Source organism: Periplaneta americana, chromosome 1 (genome assembly GCF_040183065.1).
Source record: "Periplaneta americana isolate PAMFEO1 chromosome 1, P.americana_PAMFEO1_priV1, whole genome shotgun sequence".
Taxonomy (NCBI): domain Eukaryota; kingdom Metazoa; phylum Arthropoda; class Insecta; order Blattodea; family Blattidae; genus Periplaneta; species Periplaneta americana.
Window position 1 is genome coordinate 195136585 of NC_091117.1, and position 23624 is coordinate 195160208.

At 33.5% G+C, this 23624-nt stretch overlaps 2 protein-coding genes across 4 annotated transcripts in view; one reads left to right on the forward strand and one right to left on the reverse strand.

Annotated features, from left to right (window-relative positions):
• Positions 1 to 2205, forward strand: part of LOC138706100 (queuosine-tRNA galactosyltransferase-like) — a 32051-nt gene extending 29846 nt beyond the window's left edge. For all 3 annotated transcript variants that reach the window (XM_069835082.1, XM_069835064.1, XM_069835073.1), the window contains one exon: positions 2048 to 2205. In XM_069835082.1, coding sequence (XP_069691183.1) covers positions 2048 to 2128 — 81 coding nt within the window. In that variant the 3' untranslated portion in view covers positions 2129 to 2205. The remainder of the gene's footprint in view (positions 1 to 2047) is intronic.
• Positions 2206 to 16480: 14275 nt separating this feature from the next.
• Positions 16481 to 23296, reverse strand: LOC138706119 (uncharacterized). The gene is made up of 6 exons (XM_069835104.1): positions 22651 to 23296; positions 21531 to 21687; positions 21282 to 21424; positions 20786 to 20911; positions 20352 to 20559; positions 16481 to 20120 (listed from the first exon to the last, which is right to left on the reverse strand). Exons 1-4 carry the CDS (start codon positions 22780 to 22782, stop codon positions 20858 to 20860), a joined length of 486 nt encoding a protein of 161 aa, XP_069691205.1. The 5' UTR covers positions 22783 to 23296; the 3' UTR covers positions 16481 to 20120; positions 20352 to 20559; positions 20786 to 20857.
• Between the last annotated feature and the right edge of the window lie 328 nt (positions 23297 to 23624).

A 23624-nucleotide genomic window follows, 5' to 3' on the forward strand; every position in this document is an offset into this window, starting at 1 on the left:
AAGCTATTATAGTAAATTTCAGTTCGTTTTGCACAAACAAAAATAATATTAACCTATTTCTTGCAGGTATCTTCGAGTTTATGGTGGAATTTAATATATTTCATTAAAATAATAAATTAACTTTATGCATTTAATATTTCAATAATGGAAGGAAGGTGTTAATTTTAACAAAAGAACACAACGAAAGTGTGACATATTTTGTCGTCTACTAGGAGAGAGATCTGCGATGATGAGACGATAGTAGCGATCCTAGTGGTGGGCAACTACCCATGTTTGCATTTTTACTACATATTGAGCTTCGCGACTGTATATAGTAGACTGTGGTGAAAACTATGATGGAAATTAAAACATTACAACATAACTTTGAGCTAGAAAGACAATGATTTTGAAATTATTATTATTATTATTATTATTATTATTATTATTATTATTATTATTATAAATATTAATATATAAATAAGTGTCAAAATAAATAACTGTATATCCGAAAGAAAATTAGTTAATAATGGAGTTCGACAAGGTTGTCCACTATCACCAACTTTATTTAATATTTATATAAATGAAATTATTTTAAAATAGAACCATATCTACACATCAGGAATCAAAATAACCAGTGCTCTAACATTAAATACCTTACTCTATGCCGATGATCAAGTCATAATTTCCAATTCAGAGAATAATTTACAAAGAGGATTATATACATTAAATAAAATATTAAAAGATTTTGGGATGGAAATTTCAGCACAAAAATCAAAAGTAATGGCATTGTTAGGACAAGACCCAGTCAGAAGTAAGATAATACACAATAACCAATGCCTCGAACAAGTACAAAATTTAAATTATCTGGGTTGTGAAATATCTTATCAAAATGAAAAAGATGTGAACAAGAAAATTACCAAATTTACACAAATTCTAGGTATAATAAACAATACATTAAAAGCTAAATTAATACAAAAATCTACAAGAATAAAAATATATAATACACTAGCATTACCCTCCCTTTTATACGGAAGCGAGATTTGGACATTAAGGAAAAAAAAACATGAACAGAATCAAAGCAACGGAAATGAAATTTTTCAGAACAGCAGGATATACTCTATTAGACCGAAAAAGGAATGAAGAAATTTTAGAACAATTAGAGGTAGACTCAGTAGAAGAAAAAATCAGCAGATACAAATTCAATTGGCTAGATCATGTAAGAAGAATGGAAAATTCAAGAATCCCAAAAATTATGATGCAGTATAAACCTGGAGGACATCGTCAACTAGGAAGACCTTTTAGAAGACTGCTAGCTGGGGCCGAAACAGGTCTACAGAGTCCTAATTCGTGAAGGATGATGATGATGATGATTATTATTATTATTATTATTATTATTATTATTATTATTTTCATTCTTTCATTTAAGTAATTTACATTGTAAAGAGTAACTTAATTAGCTAGAAGTGATACAATAAATATTTTCATTCTAAATTTTGTATGCATAAAGATTTATTATTACATGAAATGCTTGTAATAATAATAAAAATAAATGTAATTAATTAGCATGAATTAATAAATAGATGCCTTATAAAGAATATTAGGCAATTTGAAGAAGGCAATTGGATGTATATTTCGCTGGTGGGGAAAAATCTCACCACGTGACCGCTTCCGTGGCAATAAAGTTCATGCTCTTTGTCAGGTTAATTGAATGACACTTTTTAGGAAAGAACGAAGTCAAAATTTTCCATGTTTATTTTTCTGATGAAATGATTAATAGTTCCAAAATGCACCGATTGACAAAGAAAGGAACCTAGTCAAACTATTCCTTGTATCTATAACGTAAAGTTGATGTTTATAGTACGGCACTGATATACTGGTATTTATCCATGAAAATAAGTTTTTTTGTTCTCCTGAAAAGTAGCAAATTTGACTTTCTAAAAAGTGTGATTCAGTTATAATTTACATGTTTTAGGAACCAAATACTGTTACGTGCACTAAGCTGACATTTGAATAATGTCAATTAAAACTGTCTGTCAATTACAGTTAATGGTATTCTGATTTATTGCAGGATCTAACAGGGGGAAGCTTCGAAGAAAACCTGAAATCCTTAAATTTGCAAGAAGGAAGAGATTACGTTCTCTTCAGTTGACAGGTTCATCTCTTAATCATATTAGTTATTGTGTACCAAATATATAATTGAGCATTAAATTTTAGTAATTTCCCCTACATTTTCTTACTTTTTTACACGCAGAATATTTTAAAAGCATATAAAATATACAAAAGTGAGTGTCCAACGCCATTGAGATATCAGAAAGAACAATAAAAAGATGGTGTCGTGTATAGTTCCTGGGGTACCTCAGTTGAAAGAGCATTTGCGCGCTATGCAAAGGGTCCTGGGATCGATACCCGGCCCCGGAATAATTTTTCCCTGCTTTACAGGGAGCTACTACTTGAAAACCAGATTTATATAATAAAAAGAATAGTCCATTAACGCAAGCAAAACAAAAGCCAGGGGACATCATTTGTAATACTAAGCAGAAAAAAAACATAATGTCTCGAAACGAATAAGAGATATAGACTATTTTGATAAATGTTTTTTTTTTTTATCCAATGCCACCAGGTTGTCTTTTCGACATTTCTGGTCGTCTCTCCTGGCCGTGGCTTAGTTGTAACCCACTTCTGAGGTTGGGGCGCCTGGAAGGCGGAGTTACATTACCCCGATGATGTGATAGGATGATTATGATAATGTGGTGCCAGGAGAGATCTTAAATCTAAACTTAACCTAAATTCCAGACCATGGATGAACGCAGGAATAATCCCCCTTAAGGAAAAATTCCTGTGCTCTAACCGGAAGCTCTGACCACTAGACCATGAGGCTGGTCATTTTGATAAATGTATAAATGTGTAACATTTGTTAATAGATGTTTACGAAGAATTTTAAAAATTAGATGGCCAGATATAATCACAAACTCAGAACTATGGAAGATAACAAATCAGAAAGAAATCACAATAGAAATCAAAAGACGAAAGTGGAATTGGATAGGGCACACAATCAGGAAAGAAGATGGAACAGTAGAAAGAATGGCTTTGGTTTGGAACCCCCAGGGTAATAGAACAAGAGGAAGGCCAAAAAATACATGGAAGAGAACAGTTTTGCTAGGGAGGGGAAAACATGGAGCGAAGTGAAGAAGTTGGCTACAAATAGGAGGCACTTTGTGAATGCCCTAGACTCCTCATGAGGAGATATAGGAGTTTGATTGATTGATTGATAAATGTGTGAGTAGAAGAACAATTTGAAATTTTTTTATGTATAGGAAACAATTGATCCAACAATTAGAAAATTCCTTGCACTTTTAAAGGTTAATATAAATTTTGAGGGGAGTAAAGCATCACTTAACAAGATAGTAAAGACTTGGCTTGGGTTTTAAATGGAAGAGAACTGAAACATACTGATCATTACTAATAGAAAAACATGACATTCGTTCGAAATGAAAAGTTTATTTAAAAGAAATAAGAAAATTTAAGACAGAAGGAAGATCCATAATATTTACAGACAGCATATATTCACAGCAGCGACACCACTCCAAAATGTTGGACAATAGGTTTCAGTGCTCCAGTGTCGAAAGGTGAAAGGCTAATCATAGTTCATACAGGATGTTGTTATCTAATGCCGGGCTTTGGCAACAAAGCCATTAGCGTTCTTGCTCTCCAATATTTCTCTGTGGTGGATCCATCAGGTAGAACTTCACAGGTTTGTAGATGATCTTCAGTCATTTCTTCTTCTTTGTTGCATAGAGGGCAATTTGGATTTGTGTAAATTCCTATTTTATTCAAGTGTTTGGCCAAATAACCGTGTTCTGTAAGCAATCTGAATTTTGCTACTGCATATTTACGTGGGATTTCTGGAATCATTTCTGGTTTTTTTATTAAAATGCTCCATTTTTTATCTTTGGCTTTGGTACATAGTGCTTGGTTTTGCTTGATTTTATATTTATTTTTAATTAGTCTTTTGATGGATGTAAAAGGTAGGCTTGTATTTGTATTCTGAATTAAATTGAATCCTTTTTTGGCAAGAAAGTCAGCAGTTTCATTTCCAGCAATTCCGCAATGTGCAGGTATCCATTTCAATTGAATTCTTTTCTGTAGTTTTTGAAGTTGTTGGATCATTTTGTGACATTCTTTAATTTGGATTGACATCATTTTATATGAATTTATTTTTATTATTTATTTAACCTGGTAGAGATAAGGCCATCAGGCCTTCTCTTCCCCTCTACCAGGGGATTACAACTACAATATTAAGACTACAATTACAATTATAATTACAATTAATATTGAATTTACAAATACGATAAAAATCAAAGTACTAAAAGATTAACAGACTAATAAAAGCTAGACAGTTCATTGTAAAAATTAAGAAGAGAAAAAATTTTTTTTTATTAACTAAGTAAAAATTAAACCTACTCTACGCAGTAAGAAAATGCTTAATAAGTTTGCTTTTGAACGCTACTAAATTCCGACAGTCTGTGATGTCACTGGGTAGGGTATTCCACAAGCGCGAAAACGAGATTGTGTATGATGATGAATACGATGATGTCTTATGTGTTGGTATGGCTAGTATGAGGCTATTTTGCGTGCGTGTGAAGAGGTTATGATATGATGACAGGTAACTGCAACAGGAGGCAAGGTAGGTAGGTGTAGAGGTCTGAAGGACTTGGAAAAGGAGAACAAGAGAATGAAAATTTCTACGTTCGTTAAGCCATAGCCAGTTTAGAGTTTGGAAGGATGGGGTAATGTGGTCAGCACGACGGACATCACAGACGAAGCAAACACAAGAATTATGAACACGTTGTAATCTTTGTGACTGGTTGACATTGAGGTCGGCCAGTAGAGAATCACAATAATCGAAGTGGGGCATTACTAGTGTTTCCACTAGTATTTTCTTGAGTGATAGCAGGAGGAATTTTCGAATGTTGTTTAAGGAATTTAGTTTGGAAAGCACTTTTTTGATAAAATGGGTAACTTGATAATTCCAGTTTAAATGTGTGTCAAAGTAAACTCCAAGGTTTTAACACAGGAAGCAAAAGGGATTATTGTGTCATTTAACTTGACTGGAAGAGCAGGAGTAATGTTGCGTAATATACGTTGATGTCCCACTAGGATTGCTTGTGATTTTCTTGCATTGAGAGTCAAACCAAACTTTCTGGCCCATGCAGATATGGATTTAAGGTCCTCGTTAAGATAGTGTATTGCGTCATTGAGTGAGTCAGGGGTTGTATGGATATAGATTTGTAAATCGTCTGCATAAAGGTGATGCTTACAGTGCAGTAGAGTCGAAGGGATGTCATTTACGTAAATAGCGAATAGTAGTGGTGATAGAACAGATCCTTGTGGGATTCCAGAATCAACGATACGCCATGAGGAAGTTCGACTTCCAATGGAAACACACTGCTGACGTTCACTGAGATAAGAGGAGAACCAAGAGACTGTGCTTTCTGATAGTTGGAGTAATCGTAATTTTCTCGTCAGTAAGTCGATATTTACAGTGTCAAACGCTTTGCTGAAGTCAAGTAGAGTCAGTATTGTAATTTTACGTTCGTCCATAGCTTTTCGGATGTCTTCCGTTACGTCCAACATTGCAGTCGCTGTACTGTGTCGAGTCCTAAAACCTGACTGATATGTGTCCAAGAGTTCATATCTGTTTAGGTAGTCAATGAGTTATCTGTGTACTATGAATAGCCATTATTTCCGTATCAAAATTTGTTGTATGATATCCTGCTGGTTGATAAAATGAGAATAACGCACACGTAATTCCTGATCCTGAGTTGTTATCGATAGTAGACTCATCTGTGTAGATATGTAACCATTCTTCTGGTGGGTATCTATTGTTCACAACTTCTAATGCTAGCGCTTCATACAGAATGTAGAGATGGTCTAAAACCACAGCATATGAAGCCACTAAAATTTTTGAATCCTTAAGAGATGTCAGAGATGTGTTGCAGCAGAACATTATTTCCAACACGCGCGCAAAATGGCCGCATTCTAGCCATACCAACACATAAGACATCATCGTATTCATCATCATACACAATCTCGCTCTCGCGCTTGTAGAATACCCTACCCAGTGACATCAGAGACTGTCGGAATTTAGTAGCGTTCAAAAGCAAGCTTATTAAACATTTTCTTACTGTGTAGAATAGGTTTAATTTGTATTTAATCAATAAAACAAATGCTTCTCTCTTCAACTTTTACAATAAACTGTCTAGCTTTTATTAATCAGTTAATCTTTTAGTAATTTGGTTTTTATTGTATCTGTAAATTTAATATTAATTGTAATTATAATTATAATTGAGTCGTTCGTTGTTGAAAGGAACTAAGTTCACATTTTTGTCAATTTCATTTTTTTATCGATTTGTAATGTAGAAAGCAAGCTGCATCTGTTGGTGTTGGAACGAACTTATTACTCATATTCCTTGTGCTTTATTTGAGGTGGCCAATCTTGTCATTCGGTGCTGAAAGGAACTAACTCCTGTAGATAGTGCTTTTCAACACGGAACGACGAAGATTCCAGGTTGGCGGTCCTGTGCTAACAGTATATTCTTCCTCCAATATTTCGCGGGTTTTATGAGTCTGCAGAGACTGATTGTTGATTACTAGTTGTTTGTCGCATTAAATGTTCAGATTTGATTATTCTGTACTTGATAATGGAAGACGGAATACACGAGAAATTGTAATCTTATTAGCCTATTACAGAAAGTCTATCCTGAAGGACGAGTTCCAATAAAAACAAGCAAACTAGGAGATGTGAGGAAAGTTTATCGTTATGTTACTACATCAGGAGATAGCAAAGATTTCTATGATGAAATATTGCAGTGGCCAACGGAACAAAAATAAAATCATCTTTATTGAAAACAGTAATTTATTTGTACTGTTGTTCTGTATTTACCCAAGAATAATATTGGTTAATTCAATCAAATAGTATGGATATTTTAAAAACGTTGTTTTGTTTTCTGAGTTATTCTCATTACAAAGGTGTATGACTACTGTAAATATTTTTTGTATTTTGTGAAAATAATGTGTGTTATACTGCACCATGCAAGTAACATGTTTCATAGTTGATTTTTTTCCTTAAGACATGCATTGCAGGTGATTTAATAAATTCCCAATTTGTTCTTACAGGCCAAAATGTGTTTACATTTTTATAAATAGAGCATTTCCATGTTGAAAGGAACTAAGTCCAATGACGTGTTTCCTAGATTAAAAAGATTCTAATGACTGTGTGAATATTTTTATGAGTCTAAACTAATTTTGTATGCCTATATTTTATGTGCACAATATATTTTGGTTTAATCTTTGATAGATTACTCACAAAACAGTTTTTTTCGATTATCTCAAAACTTTAAAAAGTGGACTTGGTTCCTTTCAACAATAACCGATTCAATTTTATTCTTAAAATTGTAGTTGTAATCCCTGGTAGAGGGGAAGAGAAGGCCTGATGGCCAGATAAATAAATAATCAAGGTAAGTTCAGTAATAAACTGTTGAGCGTGCAGGAGACGGTTTTCCATATGTTGCATGGCCTTCATGTCAGTCGCGTGCTGCCCAGTGTATGTAAGCTAATGCACTGTAGTATATAGAACCTACAAAATGAACACATTTATTAATGTCCAACCTACATTACAAAATAAGATGAAACTTCGATATCCTCCCACACCACACATGGGAGGAAAAACATACTTAAATAATTGAAACTAACCTAATACAGAATCAAATAGAATGAAGATATTTTGTAGTCTAATATGTAAATATCTTAATTATCATTCGTCAATTTTTTACTCTTATACATAGCATTCTAGTAATTATTGATTAAAGAAAAAATCAGTATGGTATTTTAGGTTGGGGAGGAATGACAAAATCGACTCTCCATCCTTTAAATTTGCTCCAAAAAAGAATTATCAAAATTTGTCTATATAAACCTTTCGATTACTCTTCTTCTTCTTCTTCTTCTTATTTTCTATAGGCCTAAGCCTGTTTGTTTACACACACTACGTCAATGATGGTTACGTCTCATTCCATCTCTTGAGAGGTCTGCCCACTTCTCTTTTTCCTCCTCGTTGTGATGAAAGTCTCAACATCTATAATATTACATTCCTTCCTAACATCCTGGTTCCTAACTCTGTCAAATCTTGTTTTGCTTACTATGGTTCTTAAAGTGTTCATTTCTGCTGTTCTCATGAGCTGTTTCGTTTGGCCAGTATCTGCTCTTGTGTCCGCTCCAAATGTCATTATTGGTCGTACACATGTTTTATAAATTTTTACTTTACTTTCTATGTTTAGATATTTGTTTTTCCAGATGACATCTCTTAAGTATCCTGATATTCTCGATGCTTTAAAGACCTGAGTTCTTACTTCATCAATCACTCTACGAGAACTAGAAATGTGTATCCCAAGATAATTAAAATCCATAACTTGTTGTATAATTTTACCATTAACTTTTGATTACTCAACAAAATTAATTTTTCAGGAATTTAGTGTATCAAATCTAGAACAAGTTTATAAACAAACATTGCTGATTTACTTCCATAAAAACCACAATAAATTTAAATTTGATCCTCACAAATACCATACAAGACAAAACTACAGTTTGAATAATTTCAAGGGAAGAATTGTTCCGGGGCCAGGTATCGATCCCGGGACCTCTGGTTGAACGTACCAGCAGAGTACCCGGGAGTTCCCAGATAGCTCAGTTGGCAGAGCGCTGGTACATTCAACCAGAGGTCCCGGGATCGATACCCGGCCCCAGAACAATTTTTCCCTTGAAATTATTCAAATCTGCTTTACAGGAAGCTTTACCTGAAAGTCTAGATTTGCAAAACTACAGTTTCTTTCTAAATACTTCCAAATGCCACACAACTGCTGGATTAAAACAGAGTAGAAATTTTGGACCCAAAATATATAATGAATTAATTAGAGCTTACCCTGAGCGAAGTACACTTAACACACACAGATTTAAGAAACAAATCAGATTAATTATTTAATTGTTTAAGCTAATTGAGTTAAAAATTGATACTCTAATATTTATGTACTTTTGCATTTTCTATCTGTATATAGACCCAATTATTACATGCTGTATTATTTTACCATTTATTAATGTTATTGTGCTCAATGAACTCTCTTAATTTTCTGATATATTTTGTATAACTGATCTGAACTGCGCCCGAGCACGAGCTTCTGCTCTTTCGGGCTGCAATGCCTAATGTAGCTCAAGTGTAAAGTATTAAATAAATAAATATTGCACACTTTTTCCTACATTTAGACCTATATTTACAATTACAGTGTAACCTAAATGACATTAATTCTTTAACATCATCATTTGAGGGGACAAATAACTTTCCTTTATTCTTGAAATCAATAAATGTGTATGGATTTTGTGTTTATGTGATTGCCTTCCCCCCCCCCCCCCACACTTGAGAAAACTGATTATTTTCTTTGCAACATAACCTGATATATATTCGACAATACTTTCAGAAAACAGTGAAGTGTTGAGTAGAGTAAGATGGGAAGTAATCATGAACATCAATCTGATAACTTTAACACAGTATTGCAATATTCCAAAGCCCCAGCTACTGAATTGCTGAGAGTCTAAACTGCAGACCTTACCGCATTTTATGTTTGTGAATGTGTTTGGAGGTTAATTTATTTGCAAAACTCAAACCCTCAGCACTTTGAAGTTTGAACAGAGATTCTATATAAGCCCATTTAATTAAACCAGCTTCGTGATAAATAACTTGTTTCTAAGCAAAACAGTTGCATACAAGTTTTATCATATGACATGCATCAAGTAAGACAGCAATTGATGACTCTGCTAGGGACGGATGAGGGAAACTTACTCTCAAGTTAATGAATTAAATACTATTATAGTCACAATCATGCCATGGTATGAAAGAAAAATTTCACAACCTCGAGCGGGAATCGAACCTGCGACTTCCTGTTTTCTGGTCAGGTGCTCTACCACTGAGCTATCGAGTTTGCCTCACGCCAAAGGCTCGGAATTATCCTTTCATACTGGCGACTCTGTTATAGAGTACTGTCCATAGCGTCTGATCTTAGTCAGCACTGCTTATGGGTGGAAAGAAACTTTACAATGTAATCTTCATCTTACGATGTTTGGGTGACATATTAATTCTCAAGTTATTTACATCTGACAAATGAGCCCAAAGCTGTTTGCCATGCTTATATTGGAACTGGCTCCATCAAATACTACTGCAGCTACAGTCACACCAACTTCGTACAATTTTTCAATACAACTTGGAAAAAAAAAAATGATTAAATGACGATCTTACTCATGTTAATTACGTAAGCATGTACGGCTTACAGCTGTTTCGGTACTACTTAACACCATCCTCAGAGCCTACTAGATCTCGGCGCTATCTCAACTTCGCTGCCTGTTGTGTGGGTGCGTTTGCATGATGAAGAGTTGTGTCAAATAGTGTGTGTTTTCTGAAATTGATCTGTGTGTTGAGAATTTGATTAGGGTATGTTTTAGTGTGTCTGTATATTTCAGTGTAGGATTTCCATGTCTGTATTTATGTCACATAACTAATGCTAACCACACATATAATAACATAAATACAGACATGGAAATCCTACACGTACAACCCAAAAACTCAACACACTAGAACAATATGAAATATACAAACACACCCTAATCAAATTCTCAACACACAGATCAATTTCAGAACACAAACACTATTTGACACAACTCTTCATCATGCGAATGTACCCACACAACAGGCAGCGAAGTTGAGATAGCGCCAAGATCTAGTAGGCTCTGAGGATGGTGTTAAGTAGCACCGAAACAGCTGTAAGCCGCACATGCTTATGTAATTAACACGAGTAAGATCGCCATTTAATCAGTTATTTATATTCAAGTGTTAAAAGTAGTGTACGAAATTTTCAACATGGAAAAAAAAATGCTCTTTCCTGGCCTGAAAGTGAATCAGTGTAAAAGTAGTCACAAGGAATTTTCCAGCTGTGCACATAATTACACAGGCCAGCTTTGCTGTAGGTTGTTATAAATGTTATGTTTTATTTAACAACGCTCGCAACTGCAGAGGTTATATCAGCGTCGCCGGATGTGCCGGAATTTTGTCCCGCAGGAGCCTGTCGCATTTAAGCACACTTAAATGCCATCGACCTGGCCCGGGATCGAACCCGCAACCGTGGGTATAGAAGGCCAGCACTATACCAACTCGCCAACCAGGTCGACTTGCTGTTGGTAAATTGTCATTATTAATTTCATGCCAACACATACATAACCTACAATTTTGTTTCCAGCATATTCTATGTGTTCCTAAAGACACATGTCATCAATAGAGGGGGCAAACAATAGGAACATTACCCTCAAATGGGGTGACTTTGTGTAATTTTCAGCATCTTTTTCTCTTTAAAACATTTTATTGCGTGAAAAGTATTTTTGTATATTTCTAGAATATTATTCTCAAACTGTTTAGTGTCTAATTTAAAGCCATTTTTCGAAGTTATTTAAATTTATTAAGTCCACACATTTTTTCCTAAAAAAAAATGGAACAATCTCGCCTCGTCCTGGGGTAACTTTGTGTCGAATCTCAAAAACCATTAAATAACCCTTTACAGGAAATAGACAATGTGAGAAAAATGAACCTCAATAAACAATGATAATTTCTATGTATGAAAAGTCATCATTTTCAGAAGGTGAAGGATATAAACTAGACAATAATACAATTTCATAAAAATTTGTATTTATTTTCATCTTTTTAAAGTAATTTGAGGAGTACAAAAGCAGACGCAAAAAACTGGAAAACAATAATAAATAAAGGAATTATTTGCAGTAGTAATCACTCAACTCTAGGACTGAAAAATAGTTCTTCCTCTTCACTGATACGGGTCTCAGAGGATCGATTTCCCTCAAGATACTCTCCCTTTCTTATTGCTTAGATGCCAGCTCTTACTTTCTTAATATTTCGTGCAAACCTCAATGTTGATTCAGGGCGATCACAGAGAAACCTTTCGATCCAATCAGAGGCTGGGGTATTGTCCTTGAGTTTAGGCACACTTACACTTTTGCATTGCAGATAATGTTGCACAGTCATTCTAAAATCAATTTTCATCCACAGGAAATCCAAACTCTGGTAACGTGATAAGATGGTGAACAAATGATTGCTCCTCCCTATTGCTGAAAATCTTTTGGCCCACCGGTCTTTTTGTGTGCCTGTTTTTCAGTTTATTCTTCAAAGTTGTAATATGAATTCCATAACTTATGGCTGCATTTCTTTGGCTTAATCACTTCATTAAGACATCATCTACAGCTTTCTCCAAACTTTCTTCATTGTAGGGCCGGCTATGTGCTGGGAACACATGCATGCAGTGGTGATATTCAGCCAGTTCTGATGAACCAGTAATATTTGCAATTACCATAGAGATATACCGCATAAGTTTAACATAGGTACACATGAGAGAACTAGTTGTTAAACTTTTTGAATATCACCATTACATACATGTGCGTGGCATGATGGATCAATACATATCTAGACCTACCTATATGAAAACAAAAGCAAGTACAAGTATTTGTTAGTATTCATGTCTGGATATAAATGCAAATAAAAAATACCTACATTCATTTACAATACAAAACATGAGCAAACTTTGATGACATAAAGTCACCCCAAATCTCTGTTAGAAATGCCACATTTCCGTAAACTCAACAGAATAACCTAAAATGTTGGCTCAATAATTATAACTTTCATTGCGCTAAACTAATTGCATATAAATAACTGAAAGAATACAAATACAAATAACTGAAGTAAGAACAAATAGTAATAATGATGAAAAAATGTAATCAGTCTTCTTAATGTATCCAGCTGTTTGCTGACAACATGAAGTCCACTGTAGTCTATTCAATTGTTATTTTTCACGAGAAATGAGGGGGATTTTGATTGGTGTTTATTATAGATGCCTGTTGCTAGTAGCCAGAGTTGGGGTGTAGTCAATATATACTGCAGGGCTGTCTTTTCTGCAACTGGTACTGATGATTTTAATTTAATTCTTTTGTGGTTTATGGATGGACAGTATAGAAGAATGTGTTTCAAATCTTCATCATGATAAGTAGGATTATCAGAAATGTGAAATCGGTGTAGGTACAATTGAGTGACAATGTGACCTGTTCTGGCTCTTGTTAAAAATGTTTGAACATGTCTGGGCAAGTTTTTGTACATTTCCAGGTCATTTGGATTCTTTTGTACAGACTGTAAAATTTTTCCTTTGTCAGAAGAGAGCCAATTGTTGATCCATAGGTTTGTAAAATGAGACTTTACTGAAGCAAAAGCACTGGATAGAGATATCACTTGAAGAGGTCTTGGTTGCAAATATGTTACCTGTTTTGCAATATTATCGACTTTCTCGTTTCCAGGTATACCACAATGACTAGGTATCCATTGAAATGTTATTTCCTTTTGGAGTTCTTTTAGTTTACTTAGTTGTTTCTGAATTGGAATAAAATGTAACAATGTGAAAAATATAAAAGTAACTAAGAATGAGAATAGCAAAGCCGATAGTCAGGGCAATACTCTGAATTACACTGGGAACAGCTCCTTCTCTCAGCCTCCTGGTTTGTCCCGTATAATCCAAGTGTTCTAGACAGAAATGCAGAGAGCACACGCCCGAAGCTGCAGTCAGTTGTCAATTTTCCCTGTTTGCCCATGTTTCTCGTATGTCTTCCTTATTTGGAGTACTATAATAAACGTAATGTAAACTATTCATCCGCTAAGTAATGTAATTAATTAGAAATGGTGGATAAATTATGTTCCAGCATGCAAATAATTTAGGCTTAGACCTACTTCAGGGTTGCCAGAACTTAGATTTACGAAGGAGAGACATCCTTTTTCCATCATATACAACACTGAAATTTATTTTTACCAATAACAGCCTCAACGTTGTCTAAGCTTAATTTATTTCTTAACTTTCTCAAAACTCTATTCATCAAACTGAAGACTCTTTCTGAAGAGACACTGGAATGGTGGTGGTGTTTAGTCAACTGTACGAAGACAGGTTTGAACCTCATAAGTGATACAAGTAAGGAATCATTCATGAGGCAACTACACCAGGAGATAATGGTAGGGTGATCAGTTCCTTTCCCCCCTCCATAGCATACATCGGAGATTAGCTACATATTACACTACTCAGACTTCAGATGTATACAAACAATTATTGTTCTTCTTCTAACACATATTGTCATGGTCAGTACATCTTGCTATGAAATGGGCAGGCCCAAGTTCAAATCCTGGTTGGGGTTTTTTTCCGGGGTTTTCCCTCAACCAATTGAAGCAGAATTGCTGGATAACTTCAGGTATTGGACATCGGACTCATTTCGCCATCATTAATTAACATATCATCATCAATACAATAGCCCAGGTTAAGGTCACGGTGCAGTGTGCTGTACTTGTACAAGTGCGTAGCCATTCGGTTACCCAATCATTCACAAGAATAGGAGTGGTAAGCACAATAAGCCTCAGGCTGCAGTGTAAGCCTTTGGGTCCCTCCTCCGTACAAGAGAAAAAAAAACATCGTCAAATGAGATGTACTGGAAATAAGAAACAATTTTCTCCAACTGAGGAGCTTTATATTTAAGAAAGAAATCTGCACCCAGGTATAGTCAGTCTTGGTTGATTATACTGGTGACAGACTACAGTAGTAATCGCGATCATCCCCAATCGCGATTACCGAAAATGTGGTGACCCACTACGTCCCGTCTGGTCAACAGCTGAATTACCATAGAGGAAAGAATTTTCTCTATGTACATACGTATATGTTTGTTTCCCTCCTGGACAACACCTAAAGTTCATACTTCCTTTTGATGTTTGTTCATTGTTTTTCCCCTTTTTTTTGTTGTTTCTTGCAGCTTGATATGGGAATTTATTTGTTAAAAATGTTATATGCTTTACAATGTAAACTGATACAATTTATATCATTACTATTTATATTATTTTGAAAATAGATTTTATAATCTATAAAATTTATATCATGCCAAAAATTTATATTATTTTGTAATAAAACATTTTTAAAATCAACCTTAACCTCAACGATAGCGTCGTAATGGAGACTGAAATTGAAAATCTGAAAAAGAAACCAGTTCCAGTTAGTAATCCATTAATTATTGAAATGAAACATCTTTCAGCAGCCTTTTATTGCTCTCTATATATTGTATATATGAAATATGAATAATTCGTCTGTCATTTGTTAATATATTTATTTGTACTTTTCTCATATCTGCATTAAATTTCTCCACTACGTCTAATAGTAGCCAAATTCATTTTCTAGCCACTCATTTTCGTTTCTATTTCATATAATACAATGGAAGTGGTAACAAAATTTCATAGCAGAAGCTATCACGACTTCCTAAATAATATAATTCAAGGTGATTCGAAACCAAAGATTATTAAAATGTTACTTTCGTCCACTGGGCCGTGCCTCAGCGCGATTATCTTGTTCTGGAAACAGGATTTAGCTCCTGATCGCGATCGCGACCAAAGACGTTATAATAGTATATTAGACTCACACAGAGCGCTGGTGTGCTGTCCAAAATTGAAACCAGTCTGCGCATGTTTACGCCGCCATGCTACTGGTAGAAATAGAGCGGTAAACACGATTGTCATACTTGTCCTTTGTTTTGTCTCGGGTGTTTTTAGTGAATAGTGTGAAAGTAATGGCAATATAATTTTGAAATATACATTATCGCCGCGGACTCATGTTTAACATGTCGGCATCATACAATAACGTGCGGTGTGGTTTAAAAAAATAATTTTGCCGACCGATTGTTGCTCTGTAGGTTTCACTCTAAGCGTCACGTTGTCACGTCTACTTTCTCGATAAGAATAAGCATTAGTTTGTTATATTGTTAAATGGCTATTATTATTATTATTATTATTATTATTATTATTATTATTATTATTATCATTTCATTTACGAGTACGTTGGCTTTCTTAACTCTTAATAATAACTCTTTAATAATAATTTTTAATCACATACCTTAATGTTCGTCCTCAGCACAAGACATTGCAACCTCGGGTTTAGTCTATGTGGATTAGACAAGTAAGTGTCATTTAATAATAATTGAAGCAGCTTATTGGTTGCATTATTGAAATTGAGGCGAGTGATTGGAGCGGCGACACAAGAAATTGAAAACAATAATACAATTAAATTTCAAAGATCTGCCGAACGCATGAGGCCGCTCAAAGACCTGCTGAATGTTAACCATGAGAGCGCGGCGATAATACCATCCCTGTTTAATTTTCCAAGCTATTTGCAAAAGGTACGATATAATATTATCTCTGTTGTTACAATATCAATATCATTAAAAATCAATCAGTAGTTTACGACAATAAAGAATATTTAATTTTTAGTACAGGACTACATGTATAGTGAGGATCACGTAAGTTCAGTTCCCAAACAGCAAATATTTCCGCCTTGTCAGTGTTGCCAACTGTTACCAGATATCACCACATGTAGTAAAATCACGATCCTGTGTACTGAATGACTTCTTTACTCACCGTACTTTACCTTAATGTTGGAAGGTTATTCTAAATAGTTTCAATAATAATGAGAAATGTATTGCTATGTTCTATTCTTTTATTCCTTTACATTATTATTAGTATTAGCATTAATAGGTTACTAGACGTAAATATACAACAAAGTATAGTATATAATATTCAAGAATCAAATCTGTTCCAAGACCAATTAAATTATTGTCACTTCACTTCAAAGACTCCAGCGTACATATACTGTACTTCCTAAAGGTAGATAAATTAATAACCAATTGACTTTTGGTTGGAATTCGAATGAACTTCTGATTATCTTTTGAAATTAGTAAGGAAATGGATAATACAACTAGGCTAAAACTGAAATAATAATAAATCAACTTAAAAAATTATTTTGGTCCTTAAAAGCCATAAGTAATTTCACTTCTAGATACCTTTTTAAAGATTTCATTTGTTTGTAAATTGCTTAATAATGCTACACTTACACTTATTATTTCTGCAACTCCACGTCTGTCATTGAAAAAATGTATGATACATAACTGTGAAGTCTCTTTTTGGCTCTTGTGTCCTAAATTTAAATAAGAAAAAACAAATGATTCAAGAAATGTGAGCTGGTGAAAATTAAATACTCAATTAATAAAATAATTACTACCAAAAGAATATTTTATTAATTCTATACAAAAGATGGATTACACAGAACAGATGGCCAGAAATCATAGATTTATACACAACATACAGCATGAAACGATCATCAAAAAATGCTTTTTGTACACAATAACATCTTTCAAACGAAGTGAAATAGCCAATAAGTTCAATAAATATTATGCTAATAAGTAATAACTACAATTAATAATTATCTACAAGCTGTAAAAGGGAATAAAATAGTATATTGTTGAAATTAGGGGGTTATGGTTTATTACGTGTATTTATAATTTTAATTACTGTACTTTTTCTACATTTAATTATATTTTAATTTCTATTAGATTAGTTGGTGGTGTGGTTGTTAGTTTTATCTGTGTACGTCAGACTATTAAGGAAAAACTGAAAGAAATATTAAATCTACTATCTACTTTATATAACAATATTTAATCAAGAACTGAATATTACTATTAATTTAATGACATAAGACCCAAAACATCTCCAAGTCCAGACAATACACATGCTGATTTTCTTAAACATGTTGGCAAACAAGCAAACTCACTACTTTTATCTTGTAATCTCATCTAAAATACAATATCTGTCTGGAGAAAATCTACCATAACATCAATTTTGAAAAGCAATTATTCAACTAATATCTTTTTGAGTTATCGACAGATACCACTTACTAGTATGATAGCCAAAATTATGGAAGAGATGATTTCATAGATTGAATTGGTTCCTGGAATCTAGTAACTAACTTTCATTTTATTGGGTTGACTTTAGAGAATTGCATTCAACAAATGGACAGATTTTAAATTTTAGTCAAGATATTAAAGATATTTTAAACAGAAAACAAAACAACTTAACAATTTTAATTTATTTTCAAGGATCATATGGCTCTGTAGATATAAATCACTTAAGAAATTGCAAACTTAGGGTGTCCATGATAAAGTGTTACACTGGGTCAGTGACTTGATTATTTGATTCATTGTCACAAATATGTAAATAGAGACAGATTCATCTGGGCTTCCCACATTGTTGTTTTCAGGAATACATTTTCCAATATTAATGTCGATGGTCTAACTAAAGAAATAGATCTTATGATAATCTCATCATTTGCAGATAATATGGTTGTCTAGAACAAAAAATCACAGTCTACAAATATTAATAAACTGAGCCAAAATCCCAACAGACTTTTTGACTCTACTTGGAGAATTCAAACTTGCTCAATTAAGGGAAACTTTACTAATAAAACACAATCCCAAGTTATTTCAAAATGAATAGTATATAAGTTAACTTTAACAGATGATGTTAAGAAATGTGATACTTCTCCAGACATTTTAAAAATCATTAGAAACGATAAATGATCTGGTCAGTGAGTGACTACATACAGTATTTTTTATAGATGGATCCTGTTTACCAAGCCATAGATGTAGTGGTGTTGTAGTACAATACCAGTATATTCCCTTTTACAGGGAATTATATTCAAACACTTGTTTGCCCCATTTTAACCGTGACAACGCTTTTTAGCATTTTAAACATTCCGGTTATTGTATTGTGTTTAGTGAAAGATTTTAGATAAGGGTGCAAATAGCCATAGTAGCTGACGCGCCCTTTTTAAACGCCACTAACTAACTAACTTCAAACACTGACTAATTTTGATAGTGAAAATTTAGATACACTTTTAAGCTTACAAAATCTCCAGTATCGACTTCATAAATCTGAGAAGGCTGTCATACTATCAGATTCAAAATCAGATGTTCTTGCTGCAGTAATGGACGTAACAGCATGAAATCTCAATATTTTACAGTGTTTTAATATTTTAAGCAAAATGGTCGAATTACATCGATGACTGGTACTTCCGTGGATCCATGAACTTTATGGAGTGGGAGGTAATGAGGTAGCTGAAAGGTAGCAAAATTACTGTAAGGTTATCTATACCTGCATCTTACCACACTGTTAAAAGAATAACAAGATCAGTACATGACAATGTGGTAACAAAAATCGGAATGATTCTAAAGCAAATGAAAAAATTGCAATAGGCCATCCGGCATCTGCTCCACGATGGAGGAAAATCCTCAGAAGAAACCAACTAATCAGACCAAATGGGGGATCCAAACTACCCTCGAGTGCAGCTCTGAATTTGCAGGCCAACGAGTTTACCGACTAAGCTACATTGGTGGCTCCACTAAAAATATGAAGTACATGGCACTCAGATTATTAAATTGACAAACCTAAACAATTATTCATCAGTTAAGCTATAAAATATAATACATAGCAAGCAAGTTAATTCAATTTAAAAGTATAAACAATTCAATCAGTTGAAATATACAGAAACTGATAATAAATATCATGCAAATTACTTCACATTACAAGCATAAACAATTCATCACTTGTGGTATACAGCCTACTATTTAATTTACAGCACATACAATTCCTCAGTTAAGCTATAGACCTACAGTCTACTATTCAATTTACAGCATATATAATTCATCAATTAAGCGAAACAAAAATATAGTACAATACATAGTAAAAATAATACACCTAATTTAATAACTGAACTTCTATGAAAATCTACAGTGGCAGTACTCATATTATCACAGGCCATGATTGTCTCAAATATTTACAAAGAACTGATATTTCAGAATCTCCCCATGCCATTTCTGAAATCTCAATGAAGATATGGATCATTGTCTTGACTGTTTAACTTTACATAGCTTTCAATCATCTGGTTAAATATTGGAGTGCAAGATAACAAATGACATCAACTGCTGAACACTTGGTATCAATCAACCAACAACTTCATTACATTAAAGGGGAAAAAAAACTGAAAGAATTAATTGTATATAGACACAACACATAAGACAAGGCCGCTTCAGAACAGTAATTGGCAAGGCTCTGTTGTTTTAGGATTCTTATGTAGATTCAATTTCACCTGAAAGAAAAAAGTAGCATCTATAAGTAGTAGTAGTAGTAGTAGTAAAGATAATAATAATAATAATAATAATAATAATAATAATAATAATAATAATAATAATGACTGTAAAGTATGGAAATTAATATTGCAATGTAATATCAAAAGGTGATTTCACACCATCAACTCTTATCATTTAGTACAACTCTTATCATTTAGTACAACAAATCTATTATATTCAGTTGCAATCACCAGTAGCTGTTCTTTCCTCCATTTTGTTGTTGGCTGATTTTTCACAAGTCTGCTATGATATGCAGCACTATCCATGACAATAACGCATTGCCCTAATGTTCTCAGGTCAACAACTGTGTTTGCACCCACTTCTCAACTACAGGGCTATTCATAGCACTATGGTAGTCCTGACTTTTCTTTCAATTGCATGAAAAAATTAAATCAGCACCTGCAATAAAAATTATACCTGGGCATATAATTACGTCACATGAATTCACAGCATTTAAATAAAGAAAATAAAACATAACATAACATAACATGACATGACATGAGATCCTCTTTGGTGAAAGGCTTTCCCACGTTTTTATTTAGTCACCAATTTTTATATTTTTGTACCCTGATTTAAAAAATTACTCTTGCCAAATTTATATAAAATATAAATCAATATAACTTACCGAGTATAAATCCACCTTTCGTTCCGGCATCTAATCTTCCACCCTCATTTGTTGGTCTATGAATAACACTATTCATGTCACTGGAAACTTCACCTGGTTTATTTCATGAATAAGTGGGTGATCATACTTAAAAAAACAGAGAGAGAAAAGCAATTCACATTGACACTCTAAGAGACACAAAAATTTTAAAGACAGGAAAACCGTTCAAGAATTTTATAACTAACCTCTAGTTATAATATGAAACTATTAATTGCAAAACATGTTGTTCCCACCTGAATTCATTACTAGTAGCCTATATTAATTGGAATTTCATATTCCACATAAGTGTTAATCTATTTGTTAGTAAAAAATTCAATCACTCAATGTCTCATAATACATTGAAATTTACGATTCATAAAAATCCAAGTCTCATCCAAGAATACTACGGGTTTAGGGTTCTCACGCTCCACATTTCTTATATATTCTCTTAAAAACGAATAACATCACTTTCTCATACATGTGTATAAGGATCCCCTTTGCTCCATAGAAATTTCATCTCTTTCAAAATTTTTTTCACCGATGATAAGGATACTCTAAATAAATATGTTTCATAATCATCATTCATATGTTCCAGAACTTTTGCTGCTGTTAGTACTTCCCCTGTAACAGTAAATGAAAATTATGCCATATTTTTATACATAGGCCTATGACTAATATCAGAATTACATTGCATAAATCAACACAATAATTCCTGTAACTTCCCTACCTTTATGTAACTTGTCATAAATAAATCTCGCAATTGCATCTTTCGTAAAATCATCAGCATCAGTCACTGGATGTTTACGTAGTCTATGTTTTCCTGGTGTCACGAGTGGGGTCCCCTTGTGTGAATTTATCACTTTCGTGGCTGTAGTTAAGCCAAGCTGTAATAACAAACAATAACATAATACTTCTAAAAATTGTTATATCATAAAATTCATGCATAATACCAACATTTACAGCTATATGAATAGAAAATGATCAACATGTTAGGTTGGGTCTACGATAGGTTTAAGTAGGCTAATATTTAGGTAATTCTCCAGAAAAGCTACACCAAAGAAGGCATAATTTTATTTTGTTTAATTGATTTCTGTGATATTTACATAGTGATGAACACGTGGTTTTAGTGCACAGCCACAAATACTTTCAGCACAAAAATCCTTTGACACTTACCTGTATATTCTAATGCATTGTTGTAGTCCCTCCCTCAAACTTGTTACTAACTACCAATATAACATGCGAGAGGTCCAGGACGAAGAGAAATGGTTAGTTTCCCAGTAGTGCGTCCTCGTCCTCTCGAGTGTTATATCTTAACAAGTACTTTGGGTGGGGTAGCTTTTCTGAAGAAACACCATATTTAATATTACTTAGACCAGTCATGAATAAATTATTCAGCCAGAGTCAACGTTCCTATGCTTTATAGAGTATGTTATATAGTTATTATATAAAACTGAATTATTTTTAAGCACCATAACAGGCCAACATTCATGTAATATTTGCTGCAATATCAAGTTAATAATTACAATATGACTTGTATTTTCTTCGGCCGATGTGGCATGTAAATTGTGATCTGAACGGTTAATTTAATACCAAAAGAGAAAACTGGAAATTTACTTTCGTGCTGTTTGATTACTTGTTCGTCTAATTTGTAAATGTATTTAAGCTATCACCTACTGCAGTATTACAGTATCTTAAATGTATTTAGTTTGGCAATATGAAAATCACTGACTTGATTAAACATTAGGCCTAACCTAAAAATTTGTTTTGTTTGACCACAATCATGAAATTATTAGTGCAAACTCCTAAAACTGAATACCACTTTGAAATGTATGCTTAAGAATACTTACTCCTAATAATTGTCCTGTTCTGGTTGTAATTGCTGTCTCCGTTAGCATAATTCCTTCTTCATTATCTTCTTTCTTCAACTCATTATACACGTGAACTACAGATTTCTGAAGCGTACTCTGAATGCCACACATTTTCTTCCTTGGAGGAGTCACTGCAACACTATTTCATTTTTTTGACATAGTAATAAAAATCTAAACACGAAAGAAATTCATTAAAATTTGAAATAATATTTCTATCCATTACCCACGTGCATTATCACGCCCAAGTATATTATATTCATTCGTACTTATCTGACTATTCTTGAATTATAACCACAACGCAACACATAACATAACTATTATGTATTAATATTAATACTAATATTAATTAATTATTAATAAGTTCGAATTTCACTATCTTCCAGTAACCGGCTGAGAAATCTAGTACAATTTTAATTTCATGGAACTCCAGTACCGGCAAATATTGTCGATATTTGCCTCAGCTGCCAACATACCGGTTACAAAATCACTACCATTTATAGTATTTGTCAGTATCGAAATTCGAAACGAAGTTGGCAAAAGAAAATTCAACCTTCAAACTAGAAAATCACCATAATCCACTAGCATTTGTAGTAATGGGGGAAAAATGGTTAGGTTTCACCCTTAGGGTATCAAGTTACCTGGTCTTCCCTATATATCAGACTGTAGCGAAATCCCACTGAGTGAATTATTTAGACTTACACATCAGATGTTAAAACATTAGTGGAAAGATAACTTTTTGTTTTTATTATGTAAATGAATTTATCTGCAAGATAATAAACTTTCATTCAAGATCCATATATGGATAAATAAATATACAGATAATAAATAAATAAATAGCTATAATAGCTAAGCCTCCTTTGTGAATTTATGATTCAGAGTTCATCTATAAATAACTCTTTTACATTTTGCCGGATATATTTTATTAACAAAAGCAAGGAATGGCATCTTATTGA

Bases quoted from the DNA above. Each gene is read 5' to 3' on its own strand.
- LOC138706119 (XM_069835104.1), bottom strand. From the start codon at position 22,782: ATGTGTGGCATTCAGAGTACGCTTCAGAAATCTGTAGTTCACGTGTAT. The intron at 21,688-22,650 runs GTAAGTATTCTT...TTGTTATTACAG, and splicing joins GAACAGGACAATTATTAGGA to CTTGGCTTAACTACAGCCAC. The intron at 21,425-21,530 runs GTAGGGAAGTTA...TTACTGTTACAG, and splicing joins TTATGACAAGTTACATAAAG to GGGAAGTACTAACAGCAGCA.